The sequence below is a fragment of the Anarrhichthys ocellatus genome, unplaced genomic scaffold, assembly GCF_004355925.1.
Source record: "Anarrhichthys ocellatus isolate YVR2014 unplaced genomic scaffold, GSC_Weel_1.0 scaffold46, whole genome shotgun sequence".
NCBI lineage: Eukaryota > Metazoa > Chordata > Actinopteri > Perciformes > Anarhichadidae > Anarrhichthys > Anarrhichthys ocellatus.
The window spans coordinates 382,667-401,248 of record NW_022280076.1 but is presented as its reverse complement, the minus strand read 5'-3'; the positions used below and the strand labels follow the sequence as shown (position 1 = coordinate 401,248).

General features: G+C 40.2%; 1 protein-coding gene across 2 annotated transcripts in view; it reads left to right on the top strand.

Moving 5' to 3' along the window:
- The window catches only part of stk32a (serine/threonine kinase 32A), a 57,582-nt gene that overhangs the window by 15,634 nt on the left and 23,366 nt on the right, over positions 1-18,582 (top strand). For both annotated transcript variants that reach the window (XM_031869106.1, XM_031869107.1), the window contains exons 5-6: positions 4,501-4,674; positions 16,957-16,994. In XM_031869106.1, coding sequence (XP_031724966.1) covers positions 4,501-4,674; positions 16,957-16,994 — 212 coding nt within the window. The remainder of the gene's footprint in view (positions 1-4,500; positions 4,675-16,956; positions 16,995-18,582) is intronic.

Below are 18,582 nucleotides of genomic sequence, written 5' to 3'. Positions count from 1 at the left end.
AATTAAGCCCTTTTGGTTTTTACCACCTTGGCTTTCTGATGGAAAGACTTGTGGGACAGGAAACACGGACACCTCAGCCAAGCATGAGAGCTGGTTTTCTACTTGATTACACCGGTTTCACGGAGGACTCAAGTGTGCTATCGATTGACTTGATGGACTTGCAGTCCCTCCTTGATCCTCCTTGACCCGACCAATCACCAAGTACGTATGATAAAGTTATATGACATTGCATTTTCAGATTAATAGCTATTTTGACTTTTTCTGTCAGTGAACCCGTTGCAATTATTGGTCAGTGCAGAGCAACAAGGAGCATTTGTAGCAAGAAAAAATGATCAAAAAGGAGTTAGTTTGAAGAGGATTTTCACCTCAAAATAAAGTTATGGAGAAAGAAAGGTTACAGTTTTCAATACATTAATTTGAAATAAATGAAAAAGGTGAAGCTTAGGGATAATGTTTTTTTCATCCCAGATCCTGAGTACTTTAGTATTCGATATCAGCTAATATGATGTTTCCTTCATTTAAGCAGATATACTAAATTAATTACATAATTAAATACTAAACAGGGAATACTTGTGATTGACAAAATAATACTTATCAAAATAAGTAATTCATGATAAAGTTGAAGGTTTAAGTCTAGAAAGGGTCACTGAACTTGCAGAAATCGTCTCATGTATTGTATTCTATCGCAGTTATATGAGTAAACAGCACTTTTCCTTGAAGAAGCCACTGTTTATCTATCAAGAAAAAGAGCAATAAAGTCCCGTTTGTATCCCCTAAATGCTTGTGGCAGCAGCTTCTTGGAGTCTTTACCACCTTAACTACTTCTGCTGGGTGAGAGGTATTTACACGCGTGTGTGTGTGTGTGTGTGTGTGTGTGTAAAGAGAGGGAGAATGAGAGGCAAAGAGAGTTAATCAAATGATTAATAGACAGAGTAAAATGGAGTCCATCCAGCAAACACACACAGCTTCACCACTGAGAAGCTCATCTTGGTTTACAGTTTGGAGCCCGAGCTTCAAATAACAGTCATGAATATTTCACAAACATTCAGCAGCTTTGCATTTAAAAAAATATATATTGAACATAGTTTTGCATGCTGCATCTCACACTGCTGCCCTAATGTTTATTTTCTTAATATTTTAGAATATTCTCTCTAATGGCAAGCATTGTACTGCAAAGTTAAAGTTATTTCCACCCTAAAGTGAAAGCTTCAAAATAATAAGTGTCCTGACTTCTTAGAGAAATTCCAGCTTTGCACAGAAGCAGAGCATGCGGGTAATCGGGAGGCAATGTTTTGACCATCTATGAGCTCAGTCGGAGCTGTGTTGGCCCCAAAAACTACAAATACTGTTTCAAAGTGAACCATTGCTTTGATATTTAAGAGGGCTTAAAGAGATAGGCAATACAATTAGGCACTAAAGAGTGTTTCAGACAGAGGGTGATCTGAGGGTGATATTTAGACACAGTATTAGAAAAAATCATGTGTATTTGAACATTTTATGTTCTAGTAGAACCCAAAATAGAAGCATGAACCTGAAAATGACCATATGTCCCCTTTCAAATAACTGAATATATTGAAAACAGAAATGCCCAAAAAGGTTTGTATGGGTTTTGTATGCATTCCTCCCTCTGTGTCTCTCTGTATGGTATAATATCTGAGAATATATAACACATGCTGATTCAACGATCTTTAGCTTTGTACTGTAAATTTACTCGGAACACCATTTAAATTCATCCAATTATGCTGTCTCACACATACATACACATATAAACTTTGCCGAAAACTTTGGAGAACCTTGGTGTCCAAAAGCGTGGCAAAGTCATTTCTGCTTGTCTGAGTGATTGATAGCATTGCAGCTGGTCCCATCCATTCAGCCCTACTGTATTAGACACTTTAAGTGGGGAGGGCTGGTGTCTTCTCATTTCTCTTTTTCCCCCTAAAACGAATATTCATCAGTGGAGAACTGTTGGTTGATTGTGCATCTGTGTGTTCAAGATGGTGTGTTGATTTTTGCCAGTTTATTTTATAATAAAACATCATAATATTGATTGCATGTTTTAACTGAATCTTGGACTGTACTGTATGCGTGTGTGCATCTCTTCATGCACGTCTTTGTGACTTTGCCAAATGTGTGTGCATCTTCAGGACGAGTATCTACAGATAGTCTTTCCACACTTTGAGCCTTAGCAGACAGTTTTGAGTCAGCTCAATCAATCCCCATTCACCCTGTGCAGAAAAGCACCACCTCCAGTTCATTGGAGAAGGGCCCCGAGGAGGGGAGTTCACCAACGTGGCAAAAAACTACACCCAGTCATTGAACACTGAGTTTAAGCAAAGATGATGGTCCTGACAGAGAAGTGTCTGCCAGAAGAAACCCCAATGGACTCCGGGGTGAAAAAATGCAACCTCTCAAAAGTGAAATTGCAGATCAGGAACGTGTTGAAGGACGGACGGCGGTAGTGTAGTATTTTGTTGAAGATCTGAACTTGCAGATGTAGGATGCTTTAGGCGAGCCAGGAAAATGTTGGCTGCTGCAATATTTCTTTAACGTTTTTTTGTTTTTTGGAGAGAAACTAATTAGCGCGACGTTTAGAGAGGAGGAAAAAAAACACCAACCGTGGCCCCACTCAGCATGTAAAAATCAATGATGATTTGTGCAACAGCTTCTCAAATGGCAATGCAGTGGGCCGCATGCTGATAAAGGCTTGCTGTGTATGACAGTACTTGATGGATGGATGATAGCTGGGTGACCACAAGTAGCATTACCACCCAGAACATCCCCGCACCATAAAAGATTGTGACTGGCTGAGGCATATGCAAGCAAATTCTACGTACAGTATGCACTACAACCAAGTTGTCTGAGCAGACAGTTCAGTTTTCCCTGCCAAATCTTTACACCACACACTGAAATAAAGAATTATGTAATATATGTAATGGCCCACTTTACTAAAATGGCAAGACACTCACCAGTCTGACGAAAAACATGTTAACCCTAAACAGAGATAGAAGCAGTGCATCTGAGCGGACGATGTTGCTGACTGGATGCAGAATAAATGAGCTATAAGATTTTCATACCGCCAATGTTGATGGAATTGAAAAGGAACAAATCCTCAATAACACCGTGCACGTCACTGTAAAAAAAGAAAAAAAGCCAGGATAATCTGTCTGCTGATCACTAATGTAATCACAACAGAGATTATCTTTTCTCTGTGTTAACTATTCCCATTTTATTTTTGCTACAGAAAGCAGAAAGCAACAAAAAGGATGCAACTTTGATGATGTTATAGTCCTCAATGTATTTTTAAGTATGCAGATAATGTATTGGATTTTATTCTACTGTACAAGGCTCTTTAGTAAGCAATGTGAAATATTTTTAGAATACAGTTGTGTCCGACTTTCCTTCATAATTTGCATTGGTGAAATCCATTTTTATTAAAAAAAGAACGTCGATAATATTACTGGTAATAGTGTGGGCCAAAAAAACCTGACTTTAAAGATTTAAAGGTGTCTCAGCAGACCTGAACACTGACAATAAAAACATTAATCGTAAGATTTAAAAAAGGACAGAGAAGAGAAAGAAGAGAGAAGACTAAAAGGAACATTTTCAAATAGTCTACACAGTCTACATCCTGTCAAATGTGTGTTTTTAAGACGTCTAAAATGTGTTCAAATAGGAACACTATGTTACCCGTCTCTCCTGTCTCCCAACTATCATAGCCACTTGTTTACAAGATATTAAAATAGTTTCTTAGCCTGCTAGCCTTGAAGACAGGATAATGAGCATATCCCCCAGCATGACTTAGCCAACATGTAGGTGCTCCCCCCTGCGATATGTAACATGTGATGAGTGTTTTTCTTCTGCTTGTTGTACCGTTAGTCATACAGAGTAGAGCAGCATTTACCCTCAGAGACACCGAGTGGCTCCTGAGGCTGTTTTGTCAGAGATCATGGGGTTGAAACACTAATGGGTAAATTTGTCGAACCTTTTTTTCGTGTCAAACCTTTTGTACTCAGGTCCTACACACAGTCTTATAAAGGTTGATTTGCCTGAGGAGCACAATGAGTTCAATTTGGTTAAACTTTCATCCAGCATGGGTTCCCCCATCTAAAAATGAAACGTGTTTTGTGTTATTATCATCTTTTGGGAACCCTTCTTATACACTGTTTATGATATTATGTTCCACCATCTTCCGCCTCTTAAAACTCCATCCTTATTTCCCCTCTCCTCTCTTCTTCTGTAACTTCGACATCTCCATATTTACCTTCCCTTCAAACCTGCGTCTCTGCTGCTCTGCTTTCTGTCACCACTCTTATTTTCACCTCCATTTATGATTTCTTCCGCCCCCTCTTACTGCATGTCTCTCTCTTTCTTCTAACCTCCCTGGTAAGCATCTAGCCACTTCAATCTTTTTCTTCCAAATCTCCTTCGTCTCCACCACATGTCCTTACCACTACCTGGCCTTGTCACTCTACACTCCTGACCGCCTGCCTTCCTCTGCAGGTATTCCTTCCAGGATGAGGAGGACATGTTTATGGTGGTGGACTTGCTCTTAGGAGGAGACCTGCGCTATCACCTCCAGCAGAACGTCCACTTCTCAGAGAGCACCGTCAAACTCTACATCTGTGAACTGGCCCTGGCGCTGGGATACCTCCGTACAAAGCGCATTATACACAGGTGAGAAGCTGTCTCTTCATTTCCTTCCTCTGAATCCTTTTTTGTAGTTTACTATATTGTAGTTTGATTACCAAACCTTTAATAATGCAGAGAACGGTTATATGGAAACAACATAAGACTGGTTGCCCCATTATTTCTCCTCATGCTACAGTACATGTCCCCCTTCTGTCTCTCTACCTTGTTTTTCACCACCAAGTTTGAGTATCTACCCCGGTGTTCTTTTCTCCTTGGCTGTCCACTTCCATATTATATTCTAATATGACTGCTCCACCACTGTGCAGAAGGATCAAGCTGTGTTGACATGGAGGTCACACCTGACACAACAGTTTACCCTGAGCTGCAGACTACGGCCATCCCAAAATGCACCAGTTCTGTCCCCACTGCTGCGTCAAGACTTAAATTAATTTGTAAAATGCAGGTTAAGTGCTTTTTAGGCAGACATATCTGCTGCTATGGCAGAGCCACCGACTCACCTGGCCAAGAAAGACATGGCTACAGCCCAATGTTATTATTTTAAGTTGTTGAAGTGACTCAAAGAGCTTGGGATATCCTATTACAGCCAATGATGCTGCCAAAATATGTCCCTCTTTCCCATACTGGTATCAGGTAACGAACAATAACTCTCATATAGGGACAATGCAGATAAAATATACAAATAGAGCAAGCCTGTCTCACACTAGATATTTTCTCATTTACTATGCCAAATACATTTTGTAGGAAACATATTTGCTGTTTTGTTTTTTTCAATCCTGCAAGTGTGTCATTGTTACGTTACATACAAGTCAAACGAAGGTCGTCAGCGTGTGTGGTTGCGCAAAGCACAGGATTTTTACACCGGAGTCCAGGATTTGTGTCTATCGTCCCATATGTACATTGTACATATGCAAACATTTAGTGTGGATGTGTGCAAAGTTTTATAAATGAGACCCCAGGAGCGTATACCATAGAAAAAACTAAGTAAATGCATTGATTTTTTTTTTTTGATATGCTCAAAACAATGTTATTAAAAAGTAGAATCTTGGCGAAATTACAAAAACTTAAATGATTATCACTTGCGGAAGGACATAAGATACAAAGACATACTCAAACTACTGCAGGCTACCAAAGCACAACATGATAACTTTTTGCTTTGTAATGACTCTTACAGTACTGTAAATGTATACATTTTCAGCATGGGCGACCTGAGTAGCGCATGAGTAATGCTCTGCTCCAATATTTGAGGCAATGTGAAGTCAGTATTCCATTCACTGCTTTGACTTACTCCTCCCCCTGTGGTGACTGAGCATCCAGGTAAATATAGAAAGAGAGGCCTTCTCAGAGCATGACTAATAGGAAACATCCCTTGAACAGAGAACACCACATAACAAATTAGACCAATTAACGTAAAGCAGACCACTTGCTCTTGTCTGTGCTTTTAATACAGAAAAAGGAAAGAGAGAGAGAGAGAAATAAATGGGACAGATTATTTATTTGCGTATTCATCGAGTCCATTGAGGGATATGAATATTTAAACTATGTTTTCTATTTTAGTGCTGTAGAGGACAGACTTGGTGTGCAGGTGTTGGGGGCGTTTGTTTTGACGGAATGAACATCTCTTCAATCTGCATTCATTAGCTTCAAATAGGAAGAGGAGCTGAAAGTAACTCTCAGCTCATCTCCGTGGAAATTGAATATATAATTTCCTCCCTGAGATGTGGACGTGTTGACTTAGGTGTGGCAAGTGAACGCACTTAAAGCCTTCAGAATGAGTTTGTGTGTATGCACCTGTGTACATGTGTGTAAATGCAGGATGTACACGTTCTTCTTCTGTTGGTCTCTGATTATTTTGATGATAATCAGGGGAGTAACGATGATAACATGGCAATATGATGGTATGATATGGTAATTATACTATTGCAAGTTTGATCATGACTATGACAGAATATGCTTGTAGTAGTTGTAGTGATTTGGTTCAATATAATGGCTAGATGTCCATTTGTTCAGCTAGGTTTTATTCACAGGACAAATCATTCACACAGATTACAAATCTAATTAATAATGTCAGTAAGTGGAACTTTAAAGTCCCTCCAAGAGGGTCTCTAACTTTGATTTAAATACTTCTTGACTTAGATTGCACAGTACGTGTATAGAGAAGATGATGGTCAGAATACAAACTAACATGGCAGTTCTCAGTTGAAAAATATACATATAATTTATATGCAAAGTTAATAGCAGTGGGCTTAATATTGATCCCCATGGGATACCTTTATCAACTATTTGGGGAAGCCATTGGCAAAAAGAGTCTATGGATCCCACCTGGGTTCTAGGCAGTATAACAGCATTTTTTTTTAAACAAAAACACATTGAAATGAATTAATTTGAATTCAAGTTATATTACTTTAGAAATAGCTAAGTTTAAATATGGGTTTGGTGTAGTCAAGCACAGGTTACAGATCTAAGATGGAGTCCTGTCCCCGTCTGTAACTATACTGGGATCCATAATAACATGAATGCAGCAGTGACAACAACAGACATCTCTGTTTAATATTGCCAATTATTTTCAATAATGAGCTCTTGAACTGTATGCCACTGTATGGCAAATTAACAATCTCGAGGGAGTAGGCACAGAGCAGCAATGACCTTAACAACAGCAGTTCACCTCATCTTGATAGAGCCTGTATGGAAAATCAAAACAGCAGCGTCATCATGGGACATGCAGGAGCCTCAGAGCATGAAGTGTGATGCACGGTGGAAGTTAAATTAATTCCCATTTATTATCAAGGGGGAATTGATTTTACTTGAAGCCTACAAAGTAGGGAGTATTTTAGAAGTTTCATATTACTCACCCTTAAATAAAATGTTATTATCAACCACTTGAAATGGTGGTCAAAACTAAGAACATTGTTGCAATGATGCTTTATTATGCTTTAAATTAACAAAAATCATCACATTATGCGTCACACTACAGTCCTTTTTCTTGTCTAAATAATGGTGATGGTTGAACATATTGTAGAGTGCATATTTGTATTTTGAGACACCATGCTCAGAACATGATCAACCTCAGCGGGGGTGTCATATATCTGGTTTAGCGTATTCAGGGTTGGTTTATGTGCATCTGTGTGTGTGTGTGCATGCGTAAGTGTGTGTTTGTGTGTGTGTGTGCGCGCGTCTACCTCACCACAGCCTCTTTGACGTCAACAACAATAATCTGAGGCTGAATCCTCAGGTGTATTTTGTTGCTTCCTGGATTGCTCATAATGGAAAGACTTGCATGTTGACAGTCAGCAGATGCTCTTAACAAGTCGATATTCCTCACTGGCAACACACTGCCCACTAAAGTAGTTAAGGAGCTAATCGTTCCTGTCAAACTAACAGAGATGGATAGCGATCCTGCAGACAGACCTCAGTTTACATTGAAAATGGAGGTCCATTAAGTGAGTCTCACAGTGAACCATGTAAAATACACACACACTGGTTTAGCAGTACACTAGTTTGAATATTTGTTGTGCCGAGCATTTCATATTTGTTGATGGTAATCGTTCAAAGAGGAAAAGCGCTAATTTTAACTATGCACATTTAGTTTTCATAACACGCTAATAGGTGGCTAGTGTGACTTTGACTCTGTCAATTATTTGTCGATATGCTACATTTTTCTGATTGTCAACAAATGAAATGAAAAGACTTAAACCTATAACAAGTACCGTCTGTGTACCGAAAGGCTGATGTAAAGTAGTTTATTTCTCTGTGCCACAGATCCTAATTGTTGTCCCAAACTATTACAAAAAACATTAATGGGCCACATCTTTGTCCTAGGTTCTTTCATGACCATGAACATGGCGTTGTAGTTTATTTTGACTCAATGCCACATGCACCGTGAAGCTGCTGTAAATACTTACTAGGGTGCCAAATGTGTAGCCTATATGGCTGAAAACAGTCCCCAAAAAATGCACCATTTACTCTGGTTTGAGTAAAGTTTGCTAAAAACTACAGTGTCCATCTGAATTCACTTGGCGGTAAATATAAGACTACTTTGTGACACATTTTTAAAGATGTTCCTCTTCAGCTGGAACAAATGGGCTTGGGGCTGCCACTGGAAGTTGGGAAGAATTGTGAGACAGACTAAGACAGGTTTGTCTTAGTCTGTTGGTTTTGGTCTTTCCATGGAAACTGTCCAATCTATTTATTCAGTTTGCTGAAGTGTACTGAGACCCAGCTGTTCCAGTAGCAAGCCTATTTCATCCAAGAAGGATTCTTTTTTGCAAGCTATGATCTCCTTACCCCATCTTTTCTCCCCGCCTCTCTCTCTCTCACACACACACACTCACAATATCGTGCTTATCCCTCATAATCTCTTTCATTATGACTCCCCATTTTTTTCCCTCATGCTGTTTTATTCACCTACTGAACTTATTTATTTTCCTTGCTCTTCTCTCCCTCAGCCTCATTTCTTAGTCTCGGTTGTGCCCGATCTTTCCATTCCTCTGAGGGAGTGGCAAAGGATAGCTCCCCTAAAATAATCTAAATTGCTCATTCATCCCCTTCTCCTCTAGAAGCCTTTTTCCAAGCTGCCGAAAGGGAATATGGTCTTAATTCTGGTTAATTGAAGGTGAAAGAATAACAAAACAGTCACAGTGGGTCTTCTTATGGATGGTTCTTAAAACGGAGATTGCATGGAGGCTAAGACTAAGTCATTACTCGTACTCTTCATTAACTACTCGAAATGGCAAGCGTTTGTCATGTCTTCAAGTGAAGTATTCTTTATTCATGGGGTGTGTTAATGTTTTATTTCCCAGCAGAAGAAGAAAAAGAAGAACCAAGAGGTAGGGTGGGTAGAAATTATGCACTCATATTTCATAAATGCAGATTAAGGTGCCAGCTGGTGCCAGCGCTCTGATTTCTACCACAAAATGGTCAATTGAGCATTATCATTGTCGGAAATCTCCCTGAGCGCAACCCAGCTCACAACAGCAGATTAGCCGATGGGAGGAGGTTTGTGCTCTGAACATAATAGATTGTTTACTAGCTAGTGTGCTCCAGAAGGATCATTAATTGCCTGCTTGTGTATCTAACTCATGTGTCTGCCTGCAGGTGACAGGAAGAGAACGATTTTAGCAGAGAGCAATGTATCTAAGCAGTCAGAATGGCAGACATGCAGACAGACAGGAGGAGCTACAGGCAGCGATACAAAGTGAAAGATTGTGAGGAGAGCTGATATGTTTTGTAACATTCCCTGAGTGAATTATTCATCACTGGTAATTGTGATGTGAGTTTTTGGCCTTGGCTTTTTAGTGCCGACTGGCTGCTCTCAGTGTCTGCTCTGCGCTCTCTTGTCTCCCAAAAATCAGCTCCAAATTACACCAGAGACTTGTCAAACCCGACTTCCGTCAACCAGACGCACTCAGTATCTGTGAATGAATAAAGAATGAACATCTCCCAGCTACTGCCATTCACACACACACACACGCAGTGTTTACCCATGTGAGTAAACACGGCGACAGACACACACGCATGTACACCTGCGCCGGTCTCCCACCTGTCAGAGCTGCTTTTCTTTTAACGGCAAGAAGAAAGGGTGCGTGAGAGACGCAGCAGTTTGCTGGGTTGGAGTTGTTAGCCTCTGTGGGTCTAGTTGGGCTTTCAGTTCACGTTCAAAGGCAGCGGCTGTCTGACTCGCTCCTCAGTGGCTGGTGGGCGTGGGTACTTAGAACTGAGGGATTTTGACACTGTGTGTATTTGTGAGTTTCTGTGCACAGACTGTGTATTACTGTGTTCCCGTGTGTTTATGTGTGTGCATTGCTTGTTTTGAGTGTGTGTGATGTAGCTGAGCCGTGGGCTGTCTGGGGCTTCCAGAGCTCCTCCTTTGTGACAGAGAGGGAGAGGCCCAATCTCAAACAGCTCTCTGCTTTTATTCTGGAGGGGAGAAGAGAGTTACTAAAGCAGCAAAGTCATGAAGGAGCCTCTGATTAAACTGCCTGCAATCTATACCCAGGAAACCAGTAACACCAATTTCACTGTAGCAGCTATGGTTTTTTATTTTTAAATGGAATAAAGTGGGTATCCACTTAGTTAAAGATTTCAATATAGCTGAGAATTATTCGTTCATTTGTCATTTGGCCCAAAGCCAGAAACGCCAGACATCATGTAGCTAGGGCTGGGTATCACATCTCAGTACTTCTGGAACAGTTGAAATGTGTCATAAAAAAACGATTGAGTAGAGATAAAATGATTAGTCAATTAATCAAATAGTCTCTACTACTATTATCTACAACACATTTTTATCATTTTAATTTTATCAGCAGAAATGCCTTCATGAAGATTTGCTGGTTTTCTTCTTTGAAAGCAAGCCATTTTTTTTTTACCATTGGTCAGACTAAACATGCGGGAAGAAACCTTGGATTTTTTACTATTTTCGTTTTTACATTTGATACATGTCGTCGAATTTCTAAAATGAAGGCTCACAAACAAGTGAGTGTCTTTCTGAGTCTCATATATCACACTTGAACGTGTGTGTCCTTATTTGGACTCAGCATAATGTTTGTAGGCATGTGTAGGCCTATGTTTTCATTCAATGATCGTAGTGTAATTGCGTGGTTGCATGCCTTGCGTGTGTGTGTGTAAGCCGCAGTTCTCAGGTGTGTTGGCCCGCTCCAGTATCACTGCAGTATCCTATGACCAGGTACAGGCTTCAGTTACCCCTCTCCCCCTAATAGAAGGCTGTAATGAGGCCATTAGATCCTGCTAATGACTTGTAGGGTCAGTCAACCGCGAGAAAAGCCTGGGGCATCCGCTTGCGCCGAGCTCTCCTGGCCTTTCGCCTCACTTTTTTTAACTACATTCTTCCCTTTTTCTACTGCTTACTTCATTGCTTTTACGCTACTTGCTCTTTGTGCTCTCTGTCTCCCTCTCATAATTCACCCGTCGCTCTCTATATCCCCTCGCCTTTTTCTTTCTAGTCCAAGTCGTCTCATTGGCTGTCCACTTCTTTTTTTCAATTTATTCATTCAGAAGAGCACTACACATTTAGTTTTCTCTCAAATTGTCACTGTCCCATCTTTATCTCCCAATGTATGCCTATTCCTATTACTCTTTATCTGTCTCACTCAATAAATGCAGAGCTGTCTGACTTACTCAGTCCATCTCCTCCTACCTTTTTCTCCTCATATATTTTGTACATGTACTTTATATCTACTTCCCTGTCTTTGTGCGTCTCTTCTACTTGTTTGGTCAAGTGATTCATACACAGCTGTCAATTCTTATGTAAAGCACTTTTGATTATCATAATATTTTATTTTTACTCTGAGATAAAGAAGAAAAAAAATGTAAAAGTTCTACAATTTTATGTTCGACTGCAGTTACAAAGAATGACTGATGATCATAAATTGCTAACTCATATTTTGGTGAGTGCATGATCTGAGTTTAGAGGCTGAATTCAAGTATTTCTCCAAATTATTTTTCCATCACATTTCATCTGATACAACAGTGTAACTCTTTAACCTCGTGCAGCTTTCTGTTGTGCTACCTCTAAGAGCATCCCATTAAAACTGGTAAACGCTTGCAGATGGTTGGGGGGGGGTCACCTAGTCAAGCAGTCCCGTCTTCACACAGCACAGGTGTGACCGGGGCTGCAACAGACCCATCTGTATCTCAGCACGAATAAATGGTGCATAGCAGTTATCCACGCTAATGAACACAGAGCGAAACTGCCATCTGAAATATGCAGGTCCCAAACCTGTGCTCTCTCCAGTCTTCTCTTTACAATAGAAATGGACCTTGAATCCCAAAGGATTAGTTAATTCAAATCAGTAACATTGTCTTCAGTAACACAGTACGAAAAACCCACAGGTGACTACATCCAATACACACTGCATGAAAAACATTGAAACACATTAAAATTCTCTTACTGAGTCAAGGAAATTAATGTGAATAATAGCACTGCTCTTTCCCTAGACATGATCCGTCAGAGCAGAGCCGTCTGACCTACTTTTCATTATGACTTTTTTTTTTCTGACAAAACGACTTTAGTTGGTAATTGCTGGATAACTCTTTTATGTCAACTTTCATTAAAGGAAAATAGAATTAAGTTCATAGATCATTAAACTGATTGCAACTGAGAAACTGTGAGTATTGATTGTGACTTCTAGAATAGGCCTTATAAGTCTCTGAGGTTTTTAAAGTATTGACTATTTTTTAGTGCAAAACCACTACAAGACAGAGCACATTCAGGAGATCTGAGACTATCCTTTCATTTCTTCTTTTTTGTTTTAAATGCATATAATTCTTTAGCATTTTGTATGGTTGCAATTGGCATACGGCTAATGCAGTTAGTAATCACGGCCGTTTCAGGCAGCTTTCTGTGATTACTTTCGGTCAGACAGAGACAAAAGACATGAATCATCTGAAATGCGCAAGGTGCCCTGATATCAGTTGTTTTGCCCAAGTTCTCATTTCCTCAAATCTGAATCTCAATGGAGATGGCAAGTGTTAGAGCAAGTTATACTGTAGAGCCAAAATAAACTAGAATTTGACACTAAATCCAGTTTTTTTTAGTTGACTGTACGGTCACTTTCCCAATGTTAAGTAGGTTTTGTTTTGCTTTTTTTTTTAACTGAGAAAAATCAGCAATGCAGCCATTGACCGATGATACATTGATTTAAAAATCAACTCTCAGCATTGTGGGGAGTTTCAAATAACAATTTGCAAAGACATCAGGAGTTTAAGAGTATGGGACCAAGCGAAGCAGCTGACAGTGTAGAACTGCAGTACGTATTTGAAGCAAATGTACATGCCTTGCATTCCTTTCCTGTCAATTTTCTTCCTTTTTTTTCTGATGCCCCTTGATAAGGGGTGCTAGCGTATCAAACTAATATGGCTGCAGAACATGTCAGTTTTGGAAAATGATCAGGGAGCATTTTCTAGCTCTTTAATGTCTATTGTCAGAAGGAAAGATTAGTCGTGTCCATCATCGTCACCTCTACATCCGCAGATTGGCTATTACCACGCCCCGCTTTCTAATGAGCCTTGCTGCTTTGCTTCATCTTTTACGCCAGTTATCTCAACCCCTCCACGTCCCGTGGCTTCACAATGGCAGCATGGCCTTTAGCTATAAAAAGAGGTTTACTTTTTCTTCTTTTTTTGTTACACATGCCCCTCCTCTCTCCCCTAGTGCCATCCTTTGAGGCAAATGTCAGCTAATTAAGGGTTACATGGTCGACCTTTCTCACCCCCACCTGGGCCCGCACCACTCGATCCTCCACACAAAACACAGGTCAGTGTGGCCTCTGATATGCTAAATATTGCTGGGCTCCTACAGGGCAGTGGACTTAATTAGAGGAGACACTTGCTGTCTAATACTGAGGATGCACAATGAGTCTGCCACAAAGATGATGTGTGTCTGTTACAGTGCTACAGTCTCCAACCTGTTGTGATTCGCCAATACACATTAATGTCCTCTTGAATGTCCCAACTATTGCCCATTCTACCTACATTGTGTATTATGTTATTAAAACAAACATTCTGAAACCCCCTGCTAGCCTGATTGCAAATCAAGTCAAATGTTGAGAGTAGAACATTGACCTCACAAACCCTGGTAATAAACTCAAAAATAGGTACTTCTCAAATGTCTTAATTCTGCAATGTAGATGTTAATCTCAGGGTGTGGTAGTTCTCAAAACGAGTGCTGCATTTGACCATCATGCACAAGTGGAACATTTGATACGGCCGCTGAATATTGAATATCGTCTCTCCAGTTCAAAGCATCTTTAGAGCTGTGGGGATACGTTCCAGAGACTAGAGAACAGAGAGAAACCGAGAACACACTGTGCCCTTCCACTCTTTTTTCGGTCTGCAGCTTAACACATGCATCAAGAAACAGACTGTTTGGATGAAAAAAAACCTGTCTTAGGAGAGGATGGCAGTTTTGAGAATCTGACACTGCACGATACTTTTACGTTTGTGTGGATGCGCGTACCTGCCTGTGTGTGCGAGAGTCTATGTTTCTGTGTGTAAATGGGCAGTGGTGGGGGCCAAACGTATGTAAGCACGTTATTAGGAATTAATCTAATTGGCACAGACAATGTCATGAAAGTGAGAGAAAGTGTCAAGGACAGATACAGATCAGTGAAAATGATGAGAAAGAAATGAATAATTTCGCTTTGAATTAAAAATAAATGGCCAGGAGGGATGTCATTGGGCACCGAACTGTTCTTTGAAGTGGCTGACTGTCATCAAGGACATTGGTATTATCGCTCGTGCCTTTGTGACTCTGTCTAACAAATTTGGGAATCCGCAGTCTGTGTTGCTCTGACATCTGTTGTCAAAATGACTTCTCTCTATAAATTCCCTTTCAATGGTTCCAATACAGAGCAGAGTAGTTTATAAGCCATAGTGCATTACTGTCATGAGAAGAAAGGGTGATTCAGCGAGGAGAGCATTTATCAACAAATGTGTGTCAACAAGACAACAACAACAAGAGACATGAGTGGCTGAACGTCACTCAAAAATGCAGTGCAGTGAAAGTACAGTGCATCAGAAGAAAATCTAGGCTGGCAAAAGGCTCATTGTCCTGGCTAAAACAACTACAAATAGACATTAGGTATGTGTTTGTTGGGAAAATCACATCATTGTCATTTCTATGAAAGTAAATAATTGCAGTAGCAGGAAAATACAGCCTGTATTCACTGTAGCCAATTAGGTAGAAGTAAAAAAGATAAGGCCCAAATCCTTTTTTTTGGCACATCCAAATTGTATCCAGATTGATTTTCTGGACAAATCAATGAAAATTTGATTAATGCAAATTGGTTCTAAATCATATTCGGAGGTGTTTTGAAATGCGATTCCAATCAGATCTTTACAGATATGTCTCAGACAGATGCTCTGGTTGCTCCCATCCTGAGCTCTACATCTTTCCACCAGCCAGTACTTTGCACATGGCCCCACACCTCTTTCCGCACAGTGAAGCCCGCCATGAGTGCAGCACGGAACGTCGTATACATTGCATCCTTCTGGATGCCATTAGGATTAATGTGTCATCAGAGCAAAAGAAAAAAAGATAGGTGCAGAAAAACAACCACCGGTTAGAAAATGGGAGTGATGAGGAACAAGCAGAAGCTATGACTTTAGTAAGAGCCTCAGTCTACACCTGTTCCTCTTCTCAGGTGTCTCAGCTACTCCCACAGCTTAATAACCTGCTGTCCAATCTCATCTCCATCTGTTTTCGTCACACACCTGGTACAGTGTTGCATGAGAGTGCCATTTTAAAGTTTATATCTGGGTGTATTGTATGTCAACTTTTGTCACATACTGAAGTGAAATGACTCACCACAATAGTGAGTCAGCCTACTTCATCTCTGGGAAGCTTTTACGTTTGATGATATGTTCACATAGTTTTGGGTATTACTCTGACACACAGGAAGTGTTATGTTGTGAGACTTCAGCAGCAGAAAACAGGGGCTTGTGTAGAATAGGTGGAGGAAGAACAGGATAACTGATATGAGCAATGTAACCTCCCTGGCAGGACAAAGAGGAGAGTGCCACCTACAGAAACTCAAGCGTCATCAGCAGTAATGAGACATCCGACTACCACCCACACGGTTTTATTTACAGGTGGACTGTGGGGGTGCTGAAACACCGTTTGCTTTTTCACTTTTTACAACAAATTAAAGTCAAGGATCTTGTAGAATACCACTGGAAAGCTCATTTTTTGTGCCCTGGTTGATCAACTAATAACATAATCGCATTATTACATACCCACAGACATGGCATTGCAATGTAGCATCATACTAAATACTCTAGAATCTGTTTTGGGTCATGAGAAAATGTAAAGAAGACTAGACTGGGCTTCTAGGTTTAAGCTTGATACATATCAGGAGTTTAAACAGGACGTAATGAAGCCGGGGCGAGACACACGCGGTAGAAAATGACGTTATCACGGCCGGTGCGCTTGGTCATGCACCTCAAAATTTTTGCAAGTTGGCGATTTTGCATGCTCAGAGCTCGTGGTAAAGTGCCAAGTGAAAGTATAAACAAAGCTTTAGGTGGTAAAGATGTTTTAGCAAATGACACTTAACTGTCTTTTTTTATATTCTTACTCAACGTATTTTATTTACAGTAACAATTGTTGCCTAAAGACTCTGGCACTAACTGTATTCAGATTCAGAAAATCCCACGACTGCTTGTTCTCTAAACAATACTGCAAATTAGAATTTTAAATATTTGCACAGAAATGACATGCATCTGTTCCTGATTTTACTCACTACACAAAAAGACATACTAATTCCACTGTACTGTTTGTGTTTTCCCTTCCAGAGACATCAAACCTGACAATATACTACTGGATGAACATGGTAAGATCCCTTTCCTAATTATTATATTTCCATTTATTCATATGGAGTTGAGGGGTTGGAATTTAAAGTCCAGCACAATTTGGTTTAGTTTTTGTAATTGTGTATTGTGAATGGTAATAACATTTAACATGGTGACCTGACTTGACATAGCATCCCAAATTCAAGACTTAACAGCGTCTGGCTGAGGATTTCACCTTACCTCAGACCTCTGGATCACTTCTGCACAGATCAAAAGGAGCAATGCTCAGAGGCAGGTTTCACAGTCGGTGCCTAGATAGGCCTTGCAGCATGAAGTAAAAAAAAGCATCCAATACCTTGTTTTAACAAGTGCAACATAGAGGAGGAGTGCACAAGTGAATTTTTATTTTCTGTCCACACTATGCCAGACTGCGTTGGTTGAAGCACTGTGACATTAACACGGTGTTCTTTCTCTCTGAAATAAGATGGAGTGATGTCATAGGACTGTGGAGGACGGGGTGATATTAATGATGCCTCCTTCGCTGCCTGTTCTGAATGATTGATCAAGTCTCATAGGCTTTAGTGTTTCAGTGTGACACAAATAGACATACACAAATCCACACACACACATACAATGACTAAAGAGACAGAGAGAGCAGTATGTGTGTGTACATGTCAGAGGGAGGGGTGCCATTGTAAATAAAGGCGGCAAAAGACTGTAAATGCCTTCATCAATATGTCAATCAAGAATATTAAAGTGCTTCATGTTATGATCCATCCTCGAGAAACACACAGACATCAGATGGTACAGTATTTACATATACACTACCTGGCCAAAAGAATGAAGAATAAATCTTTTCAAGCACGATGAAACCCTCTAATTGGCTTTGCTTGGAGTGACACATAATTTGACCTGTTAATTAAATAAGTCCATGACGCAAGGTCAAAAAGATAGGTGTATATTGCTCTTCTCAGCTATTTTGTCTTCTTCTCCATACACCAAAATCCAGTCAGAACCAGCTCCAACAAACATATCTCAAGAAATTGAGACACCCCCAAGGTCCTCTAGTCTTTACGACTAGAAAGTGCTGCACACTTTCCCGAAAATGTTAGAACATGATCATGTTGTGTGGTAGTTTTATTCATTAGCTGATTGTAATGTATATACAATATCGTGATATTTAAGTCCTTGAATAATTGACTAACTAACTATATTGTAGCATTCTCCTTAGTTTACACCTAACCATGAAAAACAGACCAAAAGTATCCAGTAACTTTTGGCCATATAGTGTGTACCCACACACACACACACACACACACAAAGTCCTGAGATATTGGAGGGCACTGGGCAGCTGCTAAAGGGCTATGTGGGATGGCAGCCCTCCTGTCGCTACACACTGAAAGCAGACAGAGAGAGAGACACACACACACACACACACAGGGAGAGCCACAAAGATACAACAAGAAAGAGGAAAGTGATGAGCAAACATTTCTGGAGAGAAAGATTTGTCAAAGGAAGAAGATCAGAATAAACAAAGAAAGAAGGAAATATGGGAAGAAGAGTGATAAAGATGGAGACGAAAGAGAAAGGCAGCTTTGTCAGCCTAATCCTGATTTCCACAGGACAGCC